The sequence below is a fragment of the Bos indicus x Bos taurus genome, chromosome 16 (assembly GCF_003369695.1).
Source record: "Bos indicus x Bos taurus breed Angus x Brahman F1 hybrid chromosome 16, Bos_hybrid_MaternalHap_v2.0, whole genome shotgun sequence".
Lineage (NCBI taxonomy): Eukaryota > Metazoa > Chordata > Mammalia > Artiodactyla > Bovidae > Bos > Bos indicus x Bos taurus.
Genome location: NC_040091.1, coordinates 75876425 through 75900004, shown reverse-complemented (window position 1 = coordinate 75900004; position 23580 = coordinate 75876425). Strand labels below are relative to the sequence as shown.

Here is a 23580-nt window from a genome sequence, read left to right as displayed (position 1 = left end):
AAACATAACCCATGACTGGAGGGCAGTGGTGCATAGAGGATGTGTTTATTTGAGGACACATTTGCCAGCGGTTTCGCCAGGATGGCTGGAGGGGAGCCTGGCAGAGAGGAGACGGCCGGGGGGCTGGTGGGGCAGGAAGCTGGGTGTTCCTCCCCGCGCTGGCTTAGTGCCGAGTGCAGAGTTGGCAGTAGTCCTCATCAGGTGCATTGATAGATAAATACCTGAAAGAGGAATTTTTTTTTTTTAAAGTAAACCCCCCCTTAAGTGAAAAACATCTGTTGGCATGACTCTTTGAAGATATTTTTACTTCGGAGAAGTAGCCAGGATGGTAGCCTGAAGACAGCTCCTGTACACGCTGACCTCATCAAGCGTGCACAGTGCGTGACTTTTCCAAATGGAAGTCGAGTTGCTTTCCAACGTGTGAGTTTCTGCCATGTGGCAGAGTGGACCAGCGTACCTAAGCACACATCCCCTCCTGCCCGAGCCTCCGCCCACCCACCCACCCCCGCACAGGGTGTGACTTCCCAGCTCTGACGAGTCTGCTTCTATTGTGTGTGATGCAGCAGAAGTAGGTGAAGATGTTCAAATCTGTGTCTGTATCCACAGGCACCTATGTTAATGTGTTAAACATCTTCCAGGGAGGCAGACACACTATTCAGTATAATATATTGTTTAATCATTTCATGTTTCAGTTTGTTAATGTTTTGGCATAGGTTATTGGACACAGGACTTTAAATGCTGCAGTTATTCAGTAAATATTTGTTATGTAAGTAAGTATCTTCATTTGAATTCATGTGACACTTGAGTTGTTAAAACAACTAGCTCTTTAATAAAAGAGTTAACAGTTGTTGGGTGGGGGTGGTTTATGTGCCTGACATTGTCTAATCATTGGACGTGGATTTCTAACTTAATCCTCATATAAATCCCCTAGAAAATTCTCACTTAATCCTATGAGATAGGTGATAATTTTGGCCCATTTTCTAGCGGCTGTGACTGGAGGGCATGGCCAGGGGCTGGCACAGGCAGGTCTGAACATCACCCCTGGCCCTGGGGCACTAGGCGGTGACCACTGGGCTTTACCACCTGAGGGCGTGAGCCTGCACACAGCTGTGGGGCTGTTCCTAGGATCTTCGCTCTGAAAATCAGTAATGCCCTTTTGTTTCCTCTACTCCACATTTAACTGTGGTCTGGGGTCATGGGAGCAGATCAGTTGACGGGTGTGAAACATGTTTCTCTCTAAAAGTTGAAACATTTTTCTACCTAATTCTGATGTTGATTTAAATGGAAGTTTGATATTCATTCTTAAGTACCTTAGTTTCTATTGTGCAAATAAGTATTATAGGCAGTACTCTATTTTATAATATGGGTAGCTCCTTTGATCTAGAAAATGTTACTTGTTAAACTAAGGGTGGGTGAAGCAAAGGGCAGATATGTTAGTCTGAAAGGAGCGGGGAGGGTATATGGTTATTAGGGGTGAAAAGAGGGTCTTCCTGAGTGGGTGACTGTTATTCAAATGATTCATTAGAAGTTAGTGTTAACCTAGGGATGAGAAAATGAAGGTTGGTAGTAGAATTTTTGAGAAAAAAACTTCTGAAACCCATTTGCTTATACACACACACACACACACACACACACACACACATATACACTTTCCTTTCATGCCTTTTAAATTCTTTATCTTAAATTAATGAGGGAAATATATGATTCCTTTCATTTGTCAAGTAAAGCACCTGTCTAATCGTTAAGTATATGTATTTATGGTAATATCTCTCTGCCCTGCTTTGAATCTAGGCCTTTTCATTGGCATTAGATTAAACGAATGTCGACTACAGAGATCTCTGTCACCTGACTGGTACACATAAAACCCAAATCCTCAAAATGTGTATTTCGACAGTACAGTTCTTTTTACAGCAGAGTATATTTGCTGTACAGAAATAGTACAGAAAAGTAAAAAAGTCGAGAAATCCCGCAGTGATGTCAGTTAATCCTGACAGTTATTCCTTGACTCTTAAGTTTAAAGTAGAGTATCCAGCTTGAAAACATCAGAAGATGAGAAGATGATGTTTAAAGATGCTGTGCCTGTAATTTACTGTATAACGCCTCCTAATCTAATCCCCCTGTTAGTGTAGCTGTGTTTCCTTGAAAACCGAGGGCATCTTGTAGCTCCCCTGCTGGTGCTGTGGGGCCCAGAGCAGGTCGGGTGTGGTCTGGGAATCCCAGTTTTGCACTGCGCAGCCTGCCTGTCACAGAGTAGCTCAGTGAATGTTTCTTTTAAGGAAAAAAAAAGTTTATTTTTCCCCCATGTAAAGCACAGATAGATTGAGCAAATACATGATATCCTAAATCACTTCTCATTTATTTTGGGAGATAACATGCAAAGTTACGTAAGCATCTTTTGAGAAATATATGGCCTTTGTGAAAAATTAGATTAAAATTGATAAGTAGAGCCCCCTTGTTACAAAATGATTCTTAAAGTGTTGTTCAAATGAAGAAAACTGCATATTTGAAAACTGACTTTACATAATATTGTGTTACATTTTCACCAAGAACTCTGGTATAACTTTAATTCTTATCTAGTTAAAATTTGCGGGGGGAGTTTCAGGGAAGAAAACATGATACTTCAAGCTTCTTTATAATTAATTACACATTCAGTGGTTAGTGGAAAATGGATGGGTATGAATTCTAAGTTTTCCTGTAACCAGTCTGAGGCTGGGCTGAGCGTGGATGACTGTTGCCCTGCCCGAGGTTAGTCTAGGAGAGGCCATGACCTTCTTCTAGGTGGTAGAGTGGGATGGGAAAGGCAGCTGGTGGGCCTTCTGGGAAGGGTAGAAAGCGCCTTCCAGGAAGCGTTCACTGCACACTGTGGTGTCTGGATGTGGTCAGCCGAACTCTGGCAGCTCACTTTGTGACCACCAGGAGGGGTGACAAGGACAAAGCCACAGACTCAGGACAGCAGAGCAGAAGGCTGGGAGACTCCTGAGTCCTCGAGGAAGATGCTGAACCAGCCTCCAAACAACTCCGCCTCGTCACTTGCAGCGAGAGGGCAAGGACTGCTGGGGTGCAGCGAGCGCCCAGGTCTGGTCCCATTCGTCTCATCCCTCGGTTACATGTGCCACTCAAACGAAGTTAAAGCGTCAGGACCCTTACTGGAGGCAGTCAGGTGTGTTTTGAAAAATGCTCCCAAGTGATTCTTCCACGTTCTTATCTTCCTTCTAATTCTTTCTGCCTTTGCATTGGGAACCTCTGGAGCAAGGCAGTTTAATGAAACTGAATAAGCAGAACTTGATTAATGGTTGATTATGTGTGGGGCAGGGGTTAGGGAGAGGGAGAGGTCTGGACAGTCACTGTGGGCTTGTGTGGGCACCAGGGGTGGATGGTACTGCCCTTCTGGCTGATAAGGAGTATACAACCAGAAGAAGGACTTGAGCTTATTCATTCTGAACTTGAGGTGGCAGAACACTCGGAAATAGGTACTAGGAAGTAGTTAGACGTGTAGTGCTGGAGTTCACAGTAGTATCGAAACTAACAGGGGCTAAGGAATTTGGGGGTTGCAGTTGAATCCACGGGTATAGACTGTGCCAGGCCGGATGTAATCTGTGAGTGTGGAAGAGAGGGCTGCACGCACCTCAGAAGCCACGTCTCAGTGGAGAGCATCTCAGTGGAGAGCCGGGGCAGGAGCAGTGAAGAGGAGGGAGAGTGGTTACCGATCCTGACGATGACGCATCTCATCGCCTCTTAGAGTTTTGTCAGGGAAATTCTAAGACCTTTGTAGTTACTGAACTCTAATCAGGAGGTACCCGTTACATCTTTGAGCTCTCCTTTAAAAGCAGATTCTTAAACGCTTGTTTCCTCTTTTATTTGATGAATTTATATTGTTCAACAGTAACCACATGGATAAAGAGTCAATATGCCACTGTTCACACAGGTCATTCACCCTCTTCTCTCTTATGGGCTCAATTTGATCATAATGCTTTTGAGTACAGATACAGGATTGTAAGACCAAAAACACCATGTAAACATTTTCAGTCATTTATTTTCCAGTCGGTTTATTTGTGTAGTAGGTGTGTTGTTTTTAGGGCATCTGCATATATATGCAGGGCTTCCCAGGTGGCGTGGTGGTAAAGAATCTGCTTGCCAATGCAGGAGATGAAAGTGTCACAGGTTTGATCCCTGGGCCAGGAAGATCCCCTGGAGGAGGAAATGGCAACCCGCTCCAGAATTCTTGCCTGAAAAATTCCGCGGACGGAGGAGCCTGATGGGCTACAGTCCATGGGGTCGCAGAGTCAGACACAACTGAGCACACGAGCACACACATATATATGTAACTGAGCACACGAGCACACACATATACATGTAACTGAGCACGCGAGCACACACATATGTATAATTGCCCCCCTTTTTTTGCTGTTCATAATTGCATATTCTGTGTTGTTCGTTTTGTTCCTTCTGTTTTTAACATTTGACATGTTAGTCAATGTGTTCTTTTTGTAGAAAAATATTTTAGAGAATTAATAGGATTTTGAGAACCCAGATAATTTTTCTTGCTTAAGAAAATCAGGTATTTCATAAAAACCAAAGCCTGTATGGATAGAGAAAACGTAACTTTTGAAGAGTATTACCTGTCACGTGATCTGAGGATGCCAATCCAGAAATGCAGGGGTGTGCGTGCGTGCCTGTGCGTGTGTGTGGGCGTGTGTGTGGATGTCTGTGTCATGTGAAGAACACTGTGTGGTGGAAATAGTAGAGTTCATGAGCACTTCTACATCAGTATGAAAGTACAGTTTTCACTTAACATCGTTGTTAAAAGGGTTCAAAAATGCTGTTTGCATGTATTCCATTCCCCCCTCCCGCTCTCCCTCTCCCCTTCTTTTCTCTTCCAACCTTGAACAGCACCTGTAATTAAGGAGGAGAACCGAGCCCTGGGAGCTAGGTGGGACTGGCGGCCATTGATCTGTGTAAGCCCGGCTTATACTGTCAGGGGAGGAGCAGTCAACTGCTGAGCTGCTTTGTCACTGACATAAGCTGAGAGGGGATTTTTTTGTCTATACTGTTTATACACTAGTCTATAGACCTGCTGGCTGGTTGAATTTTAAAGAGTGCGGAGGTTTAAAGACTTGTCCCCTGAGGGTTGCTCCTGCCAGTTGGGGAGCGAGCTGAGGCTGCTTTGCAGAAGCGTGTGTGTGTGTGTGTGTGTGTGTGTGTGTGTGTGTGTGTTGCTTGTGGGAGGGGGGCAGGGGGAGAGTGTGAACTATTGAGCAGCTAACCAGGAAACATTCTTCTTCATTGGAGTCTTAAAATCGATGTGCAATATATTATTGATTCGAGTATATTTGGAAGGCGACAATGGATTTTGAATATATATCTTTATTGTTACAGAAATGATATGAACAGCTTTGTGGCAGCGGCCGGGTTGGGTGGAGGGGCAGGTGTTATAAATACGAGAAGTCTTCACTTTTTGCAGCACAAGATAAAGTCTATCAATGCTCAGATGAACTGTCCTGTTTTGTACTGACCTGCTTGCAGTTTAAGTAACTTGAATTATTCCGAGTTTAGCAGCTCTTTCAATTCCATTTAAGAAAACATTGTCAGTAGTGAAACAGTTTTTTCCTAAATATGGCATTTGTGTTCATACTTTCAAATATATATGTTCATAACGCTCTTGAATCTCTCTTAGGTTTTGGTGTTGGAATAATTGCAGTGATTTTTTTTAACATTTCCGCTTATTTTTAATTGAAGAATAATTGCTTTACGGTACTGTGTTGGTTTCTGCCACACAGCAACTCGAATCAGCTCTAGGTATACATATGTCTCCTCGTCTTGAACCTCCCTCCCACCTCCCACCCCTCTAGGCTGTCACAGAGCCGGGCTTGAGCTCCCTGAATCATACAGCAAATGGAATATTACAATGATTTATTTTTAACTGATACTTGATATCAGTCTACATATTAAAAGAATGTGAGAAGTTCTGCTTTAAAGCACTCAATACTGTGTTTGTGCCTATATAGAATTTAATATTCATATATTGTGATTTCTCTGAGTGCAAATTTTATTTGTAAAGAGGTGATAGGCAAGGTAATCTTTTTTGGAGAGATGACTACTGTATTAAGATATTGGCTCTTTTTTCTTTTTAATATGAAACATTGTCATATATCTCTGCTTTGTCTTATAAGATCAGTAGGCTTTAAACTTGTATGATGGTATCGTCAATTCTGAAGTTTAACTTTATGATAGGAGTTAACTCTAAGTTGTTTTTTCCTATATAACAATACAGATCTTTTTCCATCTTTTACCAAATATGTGACAATTATGTGCATTTTGTTATACTTGTTAATGTATATGGTTTCTAAAAGGTTTTAAAATTATTTTACAGTAACTATAAAATCACTTCAGATTTCGAAAGTCAGTAAGATTATTTTCTATGCTTAGAAAATACGCTTAAAACATTGTTTTTCATTCTAGGAAATTCTTAAAGTGCACAGAATAGAAGCTATGTTGTTTTACCCTTAAAGGCTTGTTTTTGCATGCACATTTCTTTAAGAGTGTGAGATTAGTGTTACTGCTGTTGAATATACCAAGAGTTGAAATTATAAGTGTGTTTCTCTAGCTATAGAAAATCCTTTTTTCCCCCGAACGATTTTACTATGGCGCACGTTGAGTTGTTACACCTCTCAGTAATTCATTCTGCTGCCAACCTCATTCCCTTTTCTCTGCCTGCATTTTAATTGAAACAACATTTATGTTCTGAGCCAGGATCTGTCAGAAGTCCCCCTGGCTGGCCTGCGGTACCAGTAGCCACAGACGCAGCTTACCCATATGGTGCCGCGCTTCTCGTAAAATCCATATGGCCTTGTTGAAGGGAGTCCCAGCGGGGACGTGAGGGGTGTTAATGCCCTCAGGCCAGGCCTCTCCCTCCAGGGGCTTCCGAGGCATTGTCAGCGCAATCTGCCGAAGCACACACTTAATTCCTTTTTAATAATCAATTATTTTAATCTAGGAACCTCTGCTATTTTTCTTTAAAAAAAAAAACAACTTTTTTCCCCTAAAAATGTCTCAAAAGAAGTTTTAACTGCATCTTTACAAACATTCTAAAGCTTTTTTTAAAATTTGCATTCACAGGAAGTACTACAGACTGTGCCAAAGTTCTGCTTCCCCTTTGACGTTGAAAGGTACAGTATAAGTCATCGTTTAAGATAACCGGAGCCTGCCTTAGTAAGCACTGTAGAATTATTACCTGTGTCTTCTCTATGAAATGAAATGTACTTTTCCTCACTGCCTCTAACAAAAAACACAAGAGGTTCAAAATCAAATAATATTTGAAATGGAGAAGGCTTCTAAACCACTCTATCTTCTGTTGTTCTCCACTGTGGCCAGTTGGGATTAGTCTCAAGGTTCCATTTCTTCCTTTTGTTCTTCAGGTACATATTGTAAGCACTCGGAGGAAAAAGAACATTCATATGTCCTTTATCAGAGCCTTAGAATTGTGTCTTTTAAAATTAGATGTATATGTCCCAGTTTCTGTGTCACTTCACCCTGATTGAAAAGACCATCTGTGTGATATTGTAAAACTCATGGCTGGTTGTCTCCCACAAATAGCTTTATAGAAATAGTGCAATATTACCAAAGGCTGCACAGACACCCTCTTACCTAGCAGTTTTGAAAATCTCATTATGTTTGTATTTTACTGAACAAATGCTGAATGAATAGAGTATTACCTGGGTTGTGGCAGGAATGCTGCAGCATATATAGCTCTTTGAGCATAAAACAGATCATTTATTGTTTTTCATGTGATTTTTCACACCCTAACACCAGTTATTTTTTAAAAGAGTATGCTGTAAGGCAACTTTAAAAGAAAATTTATCTTAGGAAAATATTTTGCTAAAAGTCAAGATGGGTAAAAATCTAAAATTGTACAGCGTTAAAGATAAAGCCTTTCGAATGATGGACTCATTGATGCTGATAAGCATAGCTCTTTTGTGGAGAATCAGTGGTGTCCACTAAAGTTGCAGTTTCCAAGTTAATAGCAAAGATGAGATAAAGGAAGCAAAGCTATGGCAGTAAATTGCGAGCACTGGGCACAAGAGGGCACATTCGACACCAGAGGCGGTTTTTTAAATTTTTTTTAGAGTGAACTGTAATTTACTGGCATTGTCAATCTATGAACAAGACAGGTATTATTTTGTTTTTTTTTTCCATGAAGGGAGATGGTTTCCAATCTGCTATAATATGTGCCCACAGCTTCACCTTGAGCATGCAGCATTCAGGCTGTACTCAGGGTAGATTATTTTGAAGCTTGTTTAAAAAAAAACCACCTTGCATGTAAAAGTGTGTTCTTCAGACGTTCAGCATTTGAAATACAATATTTCCTGACAGTTGAAAATGATTTGCAGTGTTGGGACAGTAGGAGAAAGTAACTTATTTCGTTGCACATGATTCGCTCACCATTTCCAAGCCAAAATTTAGGCGTCCTAGAAATTTTATTTAGCATCAAGGAAGCGGATGTTCAGTTGTTGCTGTCTAATGGCAAGGTCATGGCTAGTAACGGGAAATGTATTTGTGTATTTTAAATAATGAAGATTCAGTGTAGGGACTTCGACCTCACCTTCCATGGCAGCCTGACACATACGATGACCGTCTGACACTTGGGTCAACATTAACTGAAATTCTTTGTAGTAAGCTTTGTTCATGGGAATTGTATTCTTATTTTGTACTTGGAAACTTATTACCAGGATATAGGTAGCTCTAGAAGAGAATGCTAAAAAGAAATGCCAATAGTAATTTGTATGGGACTTTACTGAGTGAGAATGTCAACAGAAGAATCAATTCAAGAGAGTTGGCTGGGTTGCCAGCAGACTGGACGTGACACACCCTGCTGTGTGGGCAGCCCCGGGGCACTCCCCTGGCATGCCATGACTAGTGTTGCTGGAATTTACCAAACACTGGTCAAGAGTCTGCCTGCAGCGCAGGAGACCTGGGCTCGATCCCTGGGTCAGGAAGATCCCCTGGAGGAGGAGATGGCAACCCACTCCAGTATTCTTGCCTGAAGAATCCCACGGACAAAGGAGCCTGATGGGCTACGGTCTGTGGGGTCACAGAGTCAGACACAACTAACACTTTAACACTTTAAGCACGTGAAAACTTACTGTTAAGATACCTTATGACTCTCCAGCCATGTATTAGCATGTATTGAGTAGGTCAACTCATTAAGTGTTGATTCATGATTTAGTTTACACATTTCACACTCATTTTATTTTTATTTTTATTTTTTTTAAATTTTATTTTATTTTTAAACTTTACAATATTGTATTAGTTTTGCCAAATATCGAAATGAATCCACCACAGGTATACATGTGTTCCCCATCCTGAACCCTCCTCCTTCCTCCCTCCCGATACCATCCCTCTGGAGAGGGTGTGGAGAAAAGGGAACCCTCTTACACTGTTGGTGGGAATGCAAGCTAGTACAGCCACTATGGAGAACAGTGTGGAGATTCCTTAAGAAACTGGAAATAGAACTGCCTTATGATCCAGCAATCCCACTGCTGGGCATACACACCGAGGAAACCAGAAGGGAAAGAGACACGTGTACACCAATGTTCATCGCAGCACTGTTTATAATAGCCAGGACATGGAAGCAACCTAGATGTCCATCAGCAGATGAATGGATAAGAAAGCTGTGGTACATATACACAATGGAGTATTACTCAGCCATTAAAAAGAATACATTTTAGTTTTAAAATATCACTGCAGCTCTGAGAACCAACTGACTTGAAATGTGGAAACAATGGCTCGTGTCCATATAGCCCGACTCTTGCTTTTCTTTAAGACGATTCTCACACGAGGCTTGAAATGTTGTTCCGTTGCTGCATTTCAGAGCGTCTCGGAATCAGGTTGGACAGCACTTTGCCTTCGTGCTGACGGACATTGAGAGCAAACAGAGGTTTGGGTTCTGCCGACTCACCGCAGGAGGCAAGATCTGCTTATGCATCCTGAGGTGAGTGTGTGTCGTGAAAAATGCTCTTGGGGACACTGTAGATTAACTGCGTCTCTCTGTTGCACTTTGCTGTATGCTTGGGATGCTTAAAAATGTGCTTGTATGTATTTTTTGTTTTCTCTAAATCCAGCTAAGCTGAAAAGTAATTTTGTTTACTGTCTGTATACAGCATCAGTTAGGCTTAAAGGTTTACCAGTAAGAGTAGAATTGGCTTCTTTTAAAAAAATTATTTTATTGAAGTTTTAAGTATTAAGTTGACTTACAGTGTTGTGTTAGCATTGGCTCTTGTAAATAATACTTTTTATGGGTTAATTTTTAAAATAGCAGGTCACATGTTTCACATATTGAATAGCATGCAGAAAGTCTGGTTAAATTAGCACGTGCTCTTTTCTATTATTGACCTATGACTTGGATTCTCGAAGGTGAACTGGTGGTTTAAGACAGAGATTGCGGACTGGTGCTTCTGGGCAGAAGTGCTCAGAGGCGCTTTCTTTGGCCGCATGGTGTTTTAAAAATTTTAGAAGATGCTTTTTACCTTGTACGTTTTAGTGAAATTTTGCGTAAAGTTGACGTGTCTCATTCCTCTCGCTGGCGCTGGTGTTGCTGAGCCAGCAGCCCTGAGCTGGCTCTGAGCAGCAGGTGTCTCCTGCGACCTGAGTCTGTTTCACCAGCCCTGCCTGTCCTGCCCCCATCACCTCCGTCATCGCCCGGCGCTCGGGAGGCTGTTGAGAGCAGGTCTCTGTGACTTGAGTCTGAGCTGCTGGTGCTGAGGAGGGCAGGTCCTGAAGGTTAGCTTCCCTGATGACTCAGAAATGTAGGTGTGTCATATACTGTAGTTACAGTACACGTGTTGGTCAAGCTAGACTCTAGAAATGCTCCTAGGAAAAGAAATAAGGCTCAATTGAATAATTATCACAAAAGAACATTGGTGTGATATTGATGTCTACTCTGTTCACTTGCTGTTCAGCTACATTCCTGTCATTCTTTGAGGGTTAAGTTATAAATTTACTCAGAATGTGTGTTTGAGTTGGAGAGTTTTTCCCAGTGTTTATTCAGAAGCAAATACTTAGCTGCTTTATGAGTAGTAGAGCGTGGATGCTCCTCTTCCTGTCTTTAGGCTCAGCTCTTTAATCTGGAGCAGTTGTGTTGAAAAGTTGATGTTTTATCCAGAAACGTGTTATGCTTCAGCTGTAGGCTGATCTTCTAATTTGAAACCATCGTTTTAGGCAGCGGGTTTGGGAGTGACTGGGAAGTGGGTGGGGAGAGCTCCTTTACCTTTGTGCTTCATACTGAAAGTTCCAAAGCCACACCAGCAAGGGGTCTGTCACCCTCTGCCCCAAACAAGTTTGCCCTAACAAAGACTGAGGCTGTATGAGCTTTCTAATTTTTCTCTAGGTATTTTTAAGTCTTTTCATTAAAAAATTAGGTTTGCAGGTAAGTTTCAGGAATAGTACTGTGAACTCTTGTCTACACGTGCCCAAGATTCACAGTTGTTAAGCTGCTTCTGTCTGTCCCCACCTCGCTCTCTCAATGTGTACACACACACACACACTCACACACATACATTCTCCATGTCTCTATTGTTATGCTGACCCATTTATGAGTAAGTTGTAGATGTCATTCCTCTGTAATATTTGAATCTGTTTTACAACTCACTGCCACCAAAATCAATTCCTGATATAATTAAAGAGTTGTTTATATATCTTCCTATTGGCTAGCAGCTGATAAACTGTGGTGTTTATTCACAGCTGGTAAAAGGAATGAATATATATATATAGAAGCCTTTATAAACTGAAAAAACCTATATGGCTTTTCTTAAAAGTTGAGACTTAGCACAAAGATGATATCCTTTCGGATTATAGTTTTTAAAATCAGTTACTTATGGCTTTACCTGAAGTATGTTATGACTTTCAGATACGAAAAATTTTAGTATCTTGCTCTTGAAGCTGTCTTTTGTGCAGAATATTGCATTTATGTTGAAACATATGACATTTTTAGGTATTCTCTTGTGAGGTAATGAATTGATTATTTATAGGTCATTTTCATTATCGGTGATTGAAGATCCTTTAACAGAAATTAATAATTTATCCTGTTGTCTTTATGATATCCTGTTAAATACTTTAAATTGTTTACTTTTGTGATCAACTATATCTTCATAAAAATCTATTCATTTATTTTACCATCTAATGTCTTAGTTCATGTTTTAATGATCTAAATGTTAAAAGAAAACTTGTATGTCTTGAGTTTTTGTTGATATCTAATAGTTTAAAATATTTTAGGTCCTTCAAGAGTAGTCATAATGAAAGTGGAATACACTTAAGCATGTTTAAGATTTTTAATACAAAGTAAAATTAAGTACAGATTGGTAGTAAATTTTCTTTAAGATAGCAAAAAATAGCTCTGTGTTGGATTTCTTGAATAGCAAAGTTAGAGATGGCCATGGTAATACTAATAATAGCAAACTATCAGCAGCATCGCTTAGTGTTTGTTTACTATAAATCAAACATTTTGCTAAGTGATTTATATAGATTATTAATAAAAATGACTCTATCCTTAGAGTTCTGATCTAGAAAGTTTGCACATAATGCTTTAAAGTTACTTTGCATTCTGAATGATGCTATTATAAGATTTGAAAGTAATTTAAATTTATGTTATAATTCTAAACTAGAAATCTGTACACCATGCTATCAAATGCAACTGATAAACTGTGGTGTTTATTCACAGCTGGTAAAAGGAATGAATATATATAGAAGCCTTTATAAACTGAAAAAACTTATATGGCTTTAAGCCATATAAGTGGCTTATAAGCCACTGGGTTTATGCTATTATAAGGTTTGGAAGTGAGTGTACTTAATTTCTATATGTTTCATTCACCTTTTAGAAAAAATATTAGAATTCAGGTTAATTTAATATAAAAGTTAATAAAATTTTGAATTTTGTGTGCTCTAGCTTTTTCTATAGCATATTTGTCCTCCTTTAACAAAATTTCAAAAATACCCTGAAATAGTATTAATTTAAATCGGGCCATTGTTTGTATTTAGCATTGCTTTAGTACGATAGTAGAAATGCAAGAAATAATATTTTCTCTAATTTAATTAACATAATTTTACAACTATAAAATTGTCGCCATGGGTTCAAAATGAAATAAGTGCCCTCACGAGGAAGACAGACTAGGGATTGGTGCCTTTGTAGTCCCCCCGCCCCTGACTCATACCAAACTCAGAGGCTTTCACACTCTTCCTTGAGGCAAGTCCCTTAGAAGCAGCATGTTTCAATTTTACACATTTTGTGTCAATTTTCCAGACAGAAAAACAGCCTCTAGACATGAGACGCTTTTCTACGGAAAGGCAGTTTCCTTAGTTTTATTTGGTTACTCTGAGTTAGGTTCCTGCTGATCACCGAGACTGTTAGTAGTTACCTGACTGCTTGACAAAAAACATTTCCTTTCCTTTATTTAACCTTTGACTTTTAGATGTAAAAGTTTTATCAGCTCAATAGGATAGTGGGAGCCCAAGTGGGGGAAGTCTCCTTGCTGTTCAGTGGACTTGTGGTTTTCCTGAGACATCTGTCCCTGGCCTTACTTACGTCTTCATGAAAAGGAAATAATCTCATAACTAACCTTTGAAGAACCTCCTGTTTTCTGTTTTAAAATGATTTGGTTCTAATGTCTCTGTTTTACATTTATGTATATTTACAAGACTATGAGAGTCACAGGAATCTTTTGCTAAAGAATGACATTTTCAGTTTTATAAAACTCAAGTAAAACATTTTATCTAGTCATTATATGTTGAATACATTTTTAACAGCTTTCTGGGATGTTTGTGTTTGGTGGTTAAGAAATTTTGAACATCTTTGGGACTGTAAAATTTAGTGAAAACTTATTCTGACTTAATGATAATTAGGAGTTTATACATGAGTTAAAAATTAATTGCTTTGAACATATTTGAAAATTATCTAAGAAACCACTAAAATAAAAACATGGGAGTAGCATTTCTTATCTGAGCAAGGCTAGCTTACATAATATATAGTGTTTATTACACGTGTGTGTGTGCATTTTTTGAGCACACTTTTTGTTTTTAAAGTGTGCAGTGGAACCTTGTTAAAATATTTGACTCACTGACTCCTTGGTGTACCCTGGACCATTTTGTCATCACATATAAAGTGAGCAGGACTTCACGTTGTCCAGTTGTCTGTATCAGGGGTGGCGAATTCAGTTACCTGTAGACACAGGTCAGGGACTAAAATGAGATAAGCAAGTTTGGCTGACAGTGGGAAACAGGGGTGATCTATAGAAATGGCACATACCACATCCAAAGATAAACTGTTACTCAACTCTAGATTTTTACTGAAAAGTGGAAAAAAAAAAAAAAAAAAGTTTGACCAGCACTGCCAGCTCTTTTGATTTGTAAGAGAGGAAAATGTAGGTTTTCAGTGAATCGCCTCTTTTAGAAGTTGGCGGCTTGTTCAGTCCAGCAGCCGCAGTGTTGCCCAAACAGCAGTATGACCGTGGGCTAGATTGGTCTGCTTGTAGACAGTTTGCAGCCTCCACTCCAGATGCTACTGTTTATTTGCAACAGAAAATGTCCCTGCTTCCCTGACATCCTAGGAGCATGACTGACTTTCGGAGTAGTCCACTTTGATACAAGTGATGTTTTCATGAAAAAAAAAAAATGTACTCTTAAAAGGGGCTGGTTATCACTAAGCACCATTGCGTGTTCACGGAGAACACGCTGTGTGTGACTGAACTCGGTTCTTTATGGTGCTGGGCTTACTGGTGTGTCAGGCAGTGCTGTGGTACAGAGAGTCACGTTATCTCTCGGGAACGAATTATAGAGAGGAAAATGCTGGCTAGACGATAGCTACGAGTTGCCAGTCTTCTTATGGATGGAAATATACTGAGATGTTGCTAGATGTGTGTTGTCTGATGAGAGATCTTGTGTCATGTTGCAGGCCGTATTCTTTTCAGAAATTTTTATCTGTGGTGATGAACATAACAAGCAGTACTAAAATCTACAGTCGGAAGGAATTACTGATGTGTTAAGTGAAAGAATCAAATCGAAATGTGTATCTGTTGGGAAGTTTGCACGTTTGCATAAAATATAAAAGACAGAAAGAAAGATACTGCTCTGGACATTAGTTAAATAAATTTTATAAGAGACTTGACTTTAGAGCCTTGAGCATCTGTTGCTCAGTTGGAGTGCTAATCTCAGGTTTGCTGTTCGGTAGCTCTGTGGCCCTGAATGCACTTGTCTTACCTTAGTTTAGTCAGATACACATCACAGCATTATTATAAGAATTATGTGAGAGAACGCATGTCAAGTACCTAGTGTATTTTTATACACAGTGAGTGCCTAAGAAGTTTTATCAATATTTTCTGTACTTCCAATAAATATGAGGAGTCGCTCATATTTAGATTCTGCTCTCTACTTCTAGATGGACATAGACCTGACTAGTAACTCTTACTGTCCAGATAGAAATAACAAAGCATGATGGAGCCTTAGAGATGACTGTGGGAAATATCCATAGGTAGAAGCCTTGTTGTACTAGTCTTTTTAAATTACGACAGTCTGATTTATAGATGAAGTCATGTTAGAGGAGGTTATAAAACATCCTGGTGTCCAGCAGTGATCTGAATATGGTAGAGTCAAATGTTGGATCAACGCGAGAACAAAATCCACCATGCCCCGTATAGAGATCAAACATAGCTTGGCATCAGGATGCAGTTCAGTGAAAATATTCTTGGAGATAATAAAACGTAATAGTAACTCCCAAATACCTAGCACTGTTGAATTTTTTAAAGTAAACTATTAATCAATTATTAATTCATTTTGTTTCATTTTCAAAAACAGGTCCATAATCTTACAAATAAATATATATATTTTTTGTATAAGCTTCTTTCTTTTAGACTAATTTTATTTATTTATTTATATTTGGCTGCGCTGGGTCTGCATTGCTGCATGGGCTTTTCTCCAGTCGTGGTGAGCGGGGACTGCTCTCCAGCTGTGGTGTGAGAGCTTCTCCTCGGAGTGGCGTCTCTTGTTCTGGAGCCTGGCTCTGGGGCCCGTGGGCTTCAGTAGTTGCTGTGGACTCGGGCTCAGTCCTTGCGGCTCCCGGGTTCCAGAGCACAGGCTCAGCAGCTGTGGCACTTGGGTTTAGCTCCTGCACGGCGTGTGGGGTCTTCCTGGGTCAGGGACTGAGCCCGTGCCTCCTGCACTGGCAGGTGGATTCTTTACTGCTGAGCCACCAGGGAAGCCCTTGTATAAGCTTCTTAATGAAAAATTGGGTTCCAGTTCCCTTCATAATTTGAAAGGAAATTGAAAGTTGAAGATAACCAATGAGAAGTAATAATGTAAAGATGAGAAAAAACAGAAAATTTGGTCTAGGGAAAAAAAGGATTCTCTCACTTTGCAATAAGTTTTAATTATGAGATATTTATTACATATCTTATTTTTATAGTGGTCAAGGAAGGAGGTTTAAACAAGGTTCCACGTTATGTGAGTAAGATGAAATAACAATGTTAAGGATTAATAAGTGGCTATGCAAACCAGCTAAAATCAATGCATCTTGCTTTATCTTAAGATCTTAAGAGCAGGGGGAAAAAAAAAAAACAGGACCAGCATGTTCCTTGAATAGATTAGGTCTCAGTTTATCTGAGCATAGAGATCTGAACTGTATAACACATTGAAATTTTCTTGAAATACCAGTTTCTTCAGGCCATGGAAAGTTGAAATGTGACTATGAAACAACTACAAATGAAAGAAACTAGTGTATCTAGGAACTACCTTGTTTCTTGGCAGACCATCCCTCATGAACGTTATTTCATTGCATTATAGTGAATATAAAGAATAGGATTGGTAATTTGCATGGTATTGAGTTGGTAATCTAAAAACAGTAATCTTGAAGGTCGTGTTTTTGTTTGTTTGTTTTTATAAGTGAAAGATATGGTAGAAAATAGATTAACCATCTGAAATGTTAAGAGTTTGAAAGTGTTAGCCTCTCAGTTGTGTCTGACTCTCTGCGACCACTTGGACTGTAGCCCACCAGGCTCCTCTGTCCATGGAATTCCCCAGACAAGAATGCTGGAGTGGGTGGTCATGTCCTTCTCCAGGGGATCTTCCCAAACCAGGGATCGAACCCAAGTCTCCTACATTGCATCAGATTCTTTACCATCTGAGCCACCAGGGAAGCCTGCGTTAGAGTTAAAAAGTGAAAGTGAAAGCCACTCAGTCGTGTGCAACTCTTTGCGACCCCATGGACTACACCATCCTTGGAATTCTCCAGGTCAGAATACTGGAGTGGGTAGCATTTCCCTTCTCCAGGGGATCTTCTCAACCCGGGGATCACACCCAAGTCTCCTACATTGCAGGCAGATTCTTTACCAGCTGAGCCACCAAGGAAGCCCCAGAGTACTGGAGTGGGTAGGCTATCTTTTCTCCAGGGCATCTTCCTGACCCAGGAATTGAACCGGGGTTTCTTGCACTGCAGGTGGATGGATTCTTTACCAACTGAGCTACCAAATTGGGATTACCAATGCTAACTGACTAACTTCTGATTGTCAGATTTCCCCCAGGCTGTCAGAGCTTTGGCGCATGTTCCACCCAGGATTTTCCAGGCTCCCGCGTGAAGCTGTCGGCTTGTTGTAACCCCTACCCCACCACACCCTTCCCCGGTCCCTCACCCCCATTTCGATCTGGACTTGTGGCTCTCCAGGTGTTGGCACACCCGTCCTTAGACTTCCCTGTTCTTCCCTGGGATCCGATTCCTTGTCTGTATATCCGCGTATTCCTCATTTCTGCTCAATCCTCCATTTTGTTGCTCTCCCAAAATATTATGCAGAAGGTGAATTTTTGAGTCCCAGAAAGACTGAAAATGCTTTCAGCCTGTCTCCACACTTGACTGATAATTTCTCTGGGCAGAGAGTTCTAGATTGCAAGGGGTATGTCCTCTGCCTTTGGGAGGTGTGTTTGCTGACTTCCCAGAGCTGCTGTTGAGCGAGGCGTTCCGGGACATTTGGGATTCTGCGCCTTTGTATGCGACCTGTTTTCTCTCTTTGGAAAGTCTTAGGTGCTTTCTACTTCTGTTCTGAAATTTCACTGTGATTGTCTGGTTGGGCTCATTTATTTTATAGTTAACCCGGGGGTGCTTTCAACATGGAGATTCATGTCTAAAGTTCTGGGATATTCCAGTAATTTTTAAAAAGAAATTTATTTTTTCCCCTCCTTTCTAAGAACTGCTGTTAGTCAACTGCATGACAGTTGAGATTGATATGCTGACATTTTAATATTTATTCCTATTTCCATCAGTTTGTCTCTTTATTCTAGTCCTTTGGAGATATTCTTGATGTAGTTTCTAACTTTTCTATTGATTTTAATTTTTTTCAGCATTTGTATTTTGAATTTCTAAGAACTCTTTCTTGTCTAATAAACTGCTTTTTTCACTTCTTTCTCCTTAGACTGTGTTTTGTTTAATGGCATCCTGCTGTTTATTCAGCTTCTAAGGATATTAATGACAAGTTTTGGAACTCTCACCTGTCTGTATTGTCTCTGTGTACTTGGAGTTCCTTTTATGTTTGTATTCACGTCTGTATTTCCTCAAATATCTGGTGGTTGGACTGTTACTTTGTATTTAAGATAGAGGCATGGAACTGAATGAGTACCATTGTATGAGCGGTGGTGGGTCTCACCTGCAAGAAGATACAGGGCCTTGGAGGTGTTTCTTCCTTTGAGAGATTCCCAGAGCAGTGTTTTGGGCTCCGTGGGGCCGGGCTGTTGGCTAGCGGCCCTTCTCCCTTCTGTTGACGTCAGGTTTCGGTTTGCTCTCACAGCTGAATCTGTTATTTTTGTTTGCTTATCACCTTCATGAGGCTGCTCACCTGTGTTCACCTGTGGTACTTTCTGTTGCATTTGTCTTTCCTCATTAATTTATGCTCTTTCATTCATTCATACTCATTGCAGTGTCATTTACAAAAGGCACGTAGAACAATAGATGTATTCAGTGTACTATTAGATTTAACAAGAAGTTGGTAGATAGTGACAGCCATCTTCCAAACCCTTACTTAACTGTTTGTAATGATCATTTTAAAGAACTCTATAGCATTCTGCAACATGGGCTTTCCTGGTGGCTCAGACAGTAAAGAATCTGCCTGCAATTCGGGAGACCCGGGTTCGAACCTTGGGTTAGGAAGATCCCCTGGAAAAGGGAATGGCAGCCCACTTCAGTGTTCTTGCCTGGAGAATCCCCAGGGACAGAGGAGTCTGGCAGGATACAGACCATGGGGTTGCAGAGAGTTGGTCGTGACTGAGCAAATGTAGATAGATAGAGCATGCTGCTGAGGAAAGTTACCATGGGTGACCTGACTGTTCTCCTCTCATGGCTTTAGGCAACTCCTGATTAAAATGCATCATCAACAGTCACATCAGATAATCAGACGTTACATGAAAACAGGTGGAAGGAAAGCTGTGTTCCTAAGCTCTAGTCACTGATTTTTAAATTTAAAAAATTTATCAAAACTCTTGTTAGTATATATTTGTGTATTAAAAGTATCACAGTGTTTTCTCTTGAAAATTTTTCTGTTGTAGTCATTCTTTGAAGAAAAAAATGAGTATTTGTTAATTGATAATTAACTATACTGGTGTGTTTTGTGATTCACTCTTATATATGAGAAGTTTACATTTTGATAAACAATTAAAACCTTTGGATAGATTTTAAATATACATACCTTAATTTGAAAACGAGTACAGATTTTATTTTGTACAGTTGATTTTGGATTTAGCATTATGGTTTCATAAAGTTAATTATATTTGTGTCTAGCAAAATGAATTGAAAGGAATTTTAAATTATATGTGTTTTTGATACTTAAATGCTATTTGTAATAACAGCTTTTAAAATAGTCTTACTTGTAATGATATTTATTTTGAAATTTATCATCTTATATAAACATCAGTTTCTGAGGAATTGATTTAATTAAGCACATAATTCTATTTTTTATATATTCAATTCTGCAATATTTGAAGAGAAATGATTGTGTCTTTATGTCTTTGTTTTAAAAGCTTTTTAAAATTAGTTTTTATTTTATATTATATCTTATATCAGTGGTAAATGCTTATTCAATGACAGCTTCTGGAACACTCAGACCATACCTACCATGAAATGGGGCTAAGTGATGTTAGGTGTTTCTAACATAAAATAGAAGTCTCTAATGAATAACCTTTATAATGGAATTTTGGATTCTGATTATTTTATGAAAGCTAATAATGGATTATATGTAAAATCTTACTGTAACATTAAAGAGAATGTGGGTATTGTTCTTTTTTGCCCTCCAGGATCAACCTGTTTGAAATAATATAAATTTGATGTTTATTTTGCTGTCTTCTTTCTTAATTCTAAATGATACATACATATATATATATATACACATACATATACACAGACATATTTTTAAGTTACTATTATTATTATTTTACAGTTACCTGCCATGGTTTGAAGTATATTACAAGCTTCTGAATACTCTGGCAGATTACTTGACTAAGGAACTGGTAAGCTCTGTGTTTTTCCCTATTTTAAAAATTGTGGTAAAATACACATAATATGAAATTTACCATTTTAACCATCTTTAAGTGTACAGTTCTGTACCATTAAGTGCATTCATATTGTTTTGCAGTCAATACCAACATCTTTATAACCTTTTTACTTCTCAAATTGAATCTCTGTACCCATTAAACTAAAAGACACTTGGTCCTTGTTTGCAAGGAAAGCTCTGATAAACCTAGACGGCATACTAAACGCAGAGACATCACTTTGGCAACAAAGGTCTGTCTAGTCGAAGCTGTGGTTTTTCCATTAGACTTCTCTGTATGTGAGAGCTGAACCATGTAAAGGGCTGAGCACCGAAGAACTGATGCTTTCAAATTGTGGCGTTGGAGAAAACCCTTGAAAGTCCCTTGGACTGCAAGGAGATCAAACCAGTCCATCCTAAAGGAGATCAACCTTGAATATTCATTGGAAGGACCGATGCTGACGCTGAAGCTCCAGTACTTTGGCTACCTGGTGCAAAGAGCCTACTCACTGGAAGAGACCTGATTCGGGAAAAGATTGAAGGCAGGAGAAGGGGACGACAGAGGATGAGATGGCTGGATGGCATCACTGACTCAATGGAAGAATTTGAGCAAACTCCAGGAGATAGTGAAGGACAGGGAAGCCTGGAGTGTTGCAGTCCGTGGGTTCGAAAATAGTTGGACATGACTGAGCGACTGAACAATAGCCACCTCCTATAACTAGAATGATACAATACAGATCCTTCTGTGACTGGCTTATTTCACTTCATGTTTTCGAGTTCCATCCATATTGTGGCATATGTCAAAGTTCCCTTCCTGTTTAAGTTTGAGTAGTAGTCTGTTCACACACTTGGGCTGCAGTCCATGGGGTTGCTAAGAGTCGGACACAACTGAGCAACTTCACTTTGACTTTTCATTTTCATGCATTGGAGAAGGAAATGGCAACCCACTCCAGTATTCTTGCCTGGAGAATCCCAGGGACAGAGGAGCCTAATGGGCTGCTGTCTATGGGGTTGCACAGAGTCGGACATGACTGAAGCGACTTAGCAGCAGCAGCAGCAGATGAACACTTGGGTTGCTTCCATCTTTGGCTCTTGTGAGCAAAGCTGCTATGAACACGGGTGTGCAAATACCTGTTTGAGTCTGTGTATTCAGATCTTTTGAGTATATACCCGGAAGTAGAATTGCTGAATAGTATTGTAATTCTATGCTTAATTTTCTGAAGAACTGCCATAACGTTTTCCACAGTGGTTTCATAAATTTACATTTCCAGCAGCAACACACAGGTTTCCAGTTTTCCCACACCCTCCTTGAGACTTCTTATTTTTTGTTTTGTTTTGATAATTGCCATTCTAATGGGTGTGAAGTAGTATATAAATGTGGTTTTAATGTGCATTTCCCTAAAGATTAGCAGTATAGAGTTGTTTCCTGTGTTTATTGGTTATTAAATATCTTCTTTGCTGAAATTTTATTCCAGTCCTTTGCCATTTTTTAACTGTATTTTCATATTGCTGTTGAGGAGTGGGAGCTTTTTATATATTCAGTTATTGTCAGATATGTCATCTGCAAATATTTTCTCCCATTCCATGGGTTGCCTTTTTACTTTGTTGATAGTGTCCTTTGCTGTACACAATTTTTGAACTTTAAAGAGGAAAAACTTATCTTCTTTTTTTCTTTTGTTCTGTGCTTTTGGTGTCATGTCAAAAAATGATTTTCAAATACAGTGTCATGAAGCTCTCTTTTTTCCTTCCAAGAGTTTTAGCTCTTACATTTATTTTTATATCTTTATCCTTTTTTCTTAAAAAAATAAACGCAAAACAGAAACTGAAGTTTGCCTTGAATTAATGAACATCTGTGGGATGATAATTTTTAAAACGTAAAATAAAGTGTTTCGTCATTCAGTTGCGTCTGCCTCTTCAACCCCATGGACTGTAGCCCACCGTATTCTTATCTCTGAGAATGATCTTCCTGAACCCACTAGTGTCCTTTTCCTGCTTGTAATACTTTCAGCGCCTTCTTTTTTCTTAGAATGAAATTTAAACGTGTGCAGACTAGCACAATAGAAGCTTCGTGATCTGGCATCTGATATCCTCCCTGGCTTGTCTGGTCCCCCTTTTGTACACCTGATGGACCTTCCTGCATTTTGGAGCTGCTTAAATTTCCTAGGATGTAACTCCACACAGTTGTCTTTTAGGAGTTTAGGTCACTCACTCGTGATTACTGGTAAAACACTCAACTTTTAAGATTCAATGTAAATATCTTTAAAAACAGACCTAAATTCAGTGCAAATACTACTCCAGATGCTTTTTACTAAATAGAATTACCCTGTATGCGAGACAGCAAAAGAGACACAGATGTGTTGAACAGTCTTTTGGACTCTGGGAGAGGGCGAGGGTGGGATGATCTGGGAGAATGACATTGAAACATATAAAATATCATATGTGAAATGAATCTCCAGTCCATAGTTTGATGCATGAGACAGGGTGCTTGGGGCTGGCGCACTGGGATGACCCAGAGGGATGGGATGGGAAGGGAGGTGGGAGGGGGGTTCAGGATGGGGAACACATGTACACTCATGGCAGATTCAAGTCAGTGTGTGGCAAAACCAATACAATATTGTAAAGTAAAATAAATAATTAATTAAAAACCCCTTGCTGAATGCCAAAAAATGGATTATTAATAAATTAAGAAAATAGATTTACTCTTAGGGTGAGCAATCTCATAATTTGGCAATCTGATTTTATTATTATAATAGCAGTAGTGTTTTAGTGTGTGTCAAAAGTCCAGAGTTTGTGTGCATGTATGTAAATACTTCCTTCTCTACCCTTGATGTGCTTAATTCTGTGAAATATTCACTAGAAGGTAATTTTACACTTGAACAATTTTATGTTTCAGCCATTCAGTCATTCGTCTGCCTAAGAAAATGACTGGAAATAACTGGAAATATTCAACTACTGCATTGAAAACTCAAGACCAGAATACTCTCTCGTGATAATTTCTGAGTAAACATGTGGAGCCAACATCACTCGCATTACTTGT

General features: G+C 39.5%; 1 protein-coding gene across 7 annotated transcripts in view; it reads left to right on the top strand.

Annotated features, from left to right (window-relative positions):
• DENND1B (DENN domain containing 1B) overlaps positions 1–23580 on the top strand; it is a 271030-nt gene that overhangs the window by 106408 nt on the left and 141042 nt on the right. For 6 of the 7 annotated variants that reach the window (XM_027565776.1, XM_027565775.1, XM_027565777.1 and 3 more), the window contains exons 4-6: positions 7117–7166; positions 9869–9988; positions 20454–20523. In XM_027565776.1, coding sequence (XP_027421577.1) covers positions 7117–7166; positions 9869–9988; positions 20454–20523 — 240 coding nt within the window. Of the gene's footprint in view, positions 1–7116; positions 7167–9868; positions 9989–20453; positions 20524–23580 lie in introns of those variants that run through there. The other variant, XM_027565779.1, reaches the window with a different exon arrangement.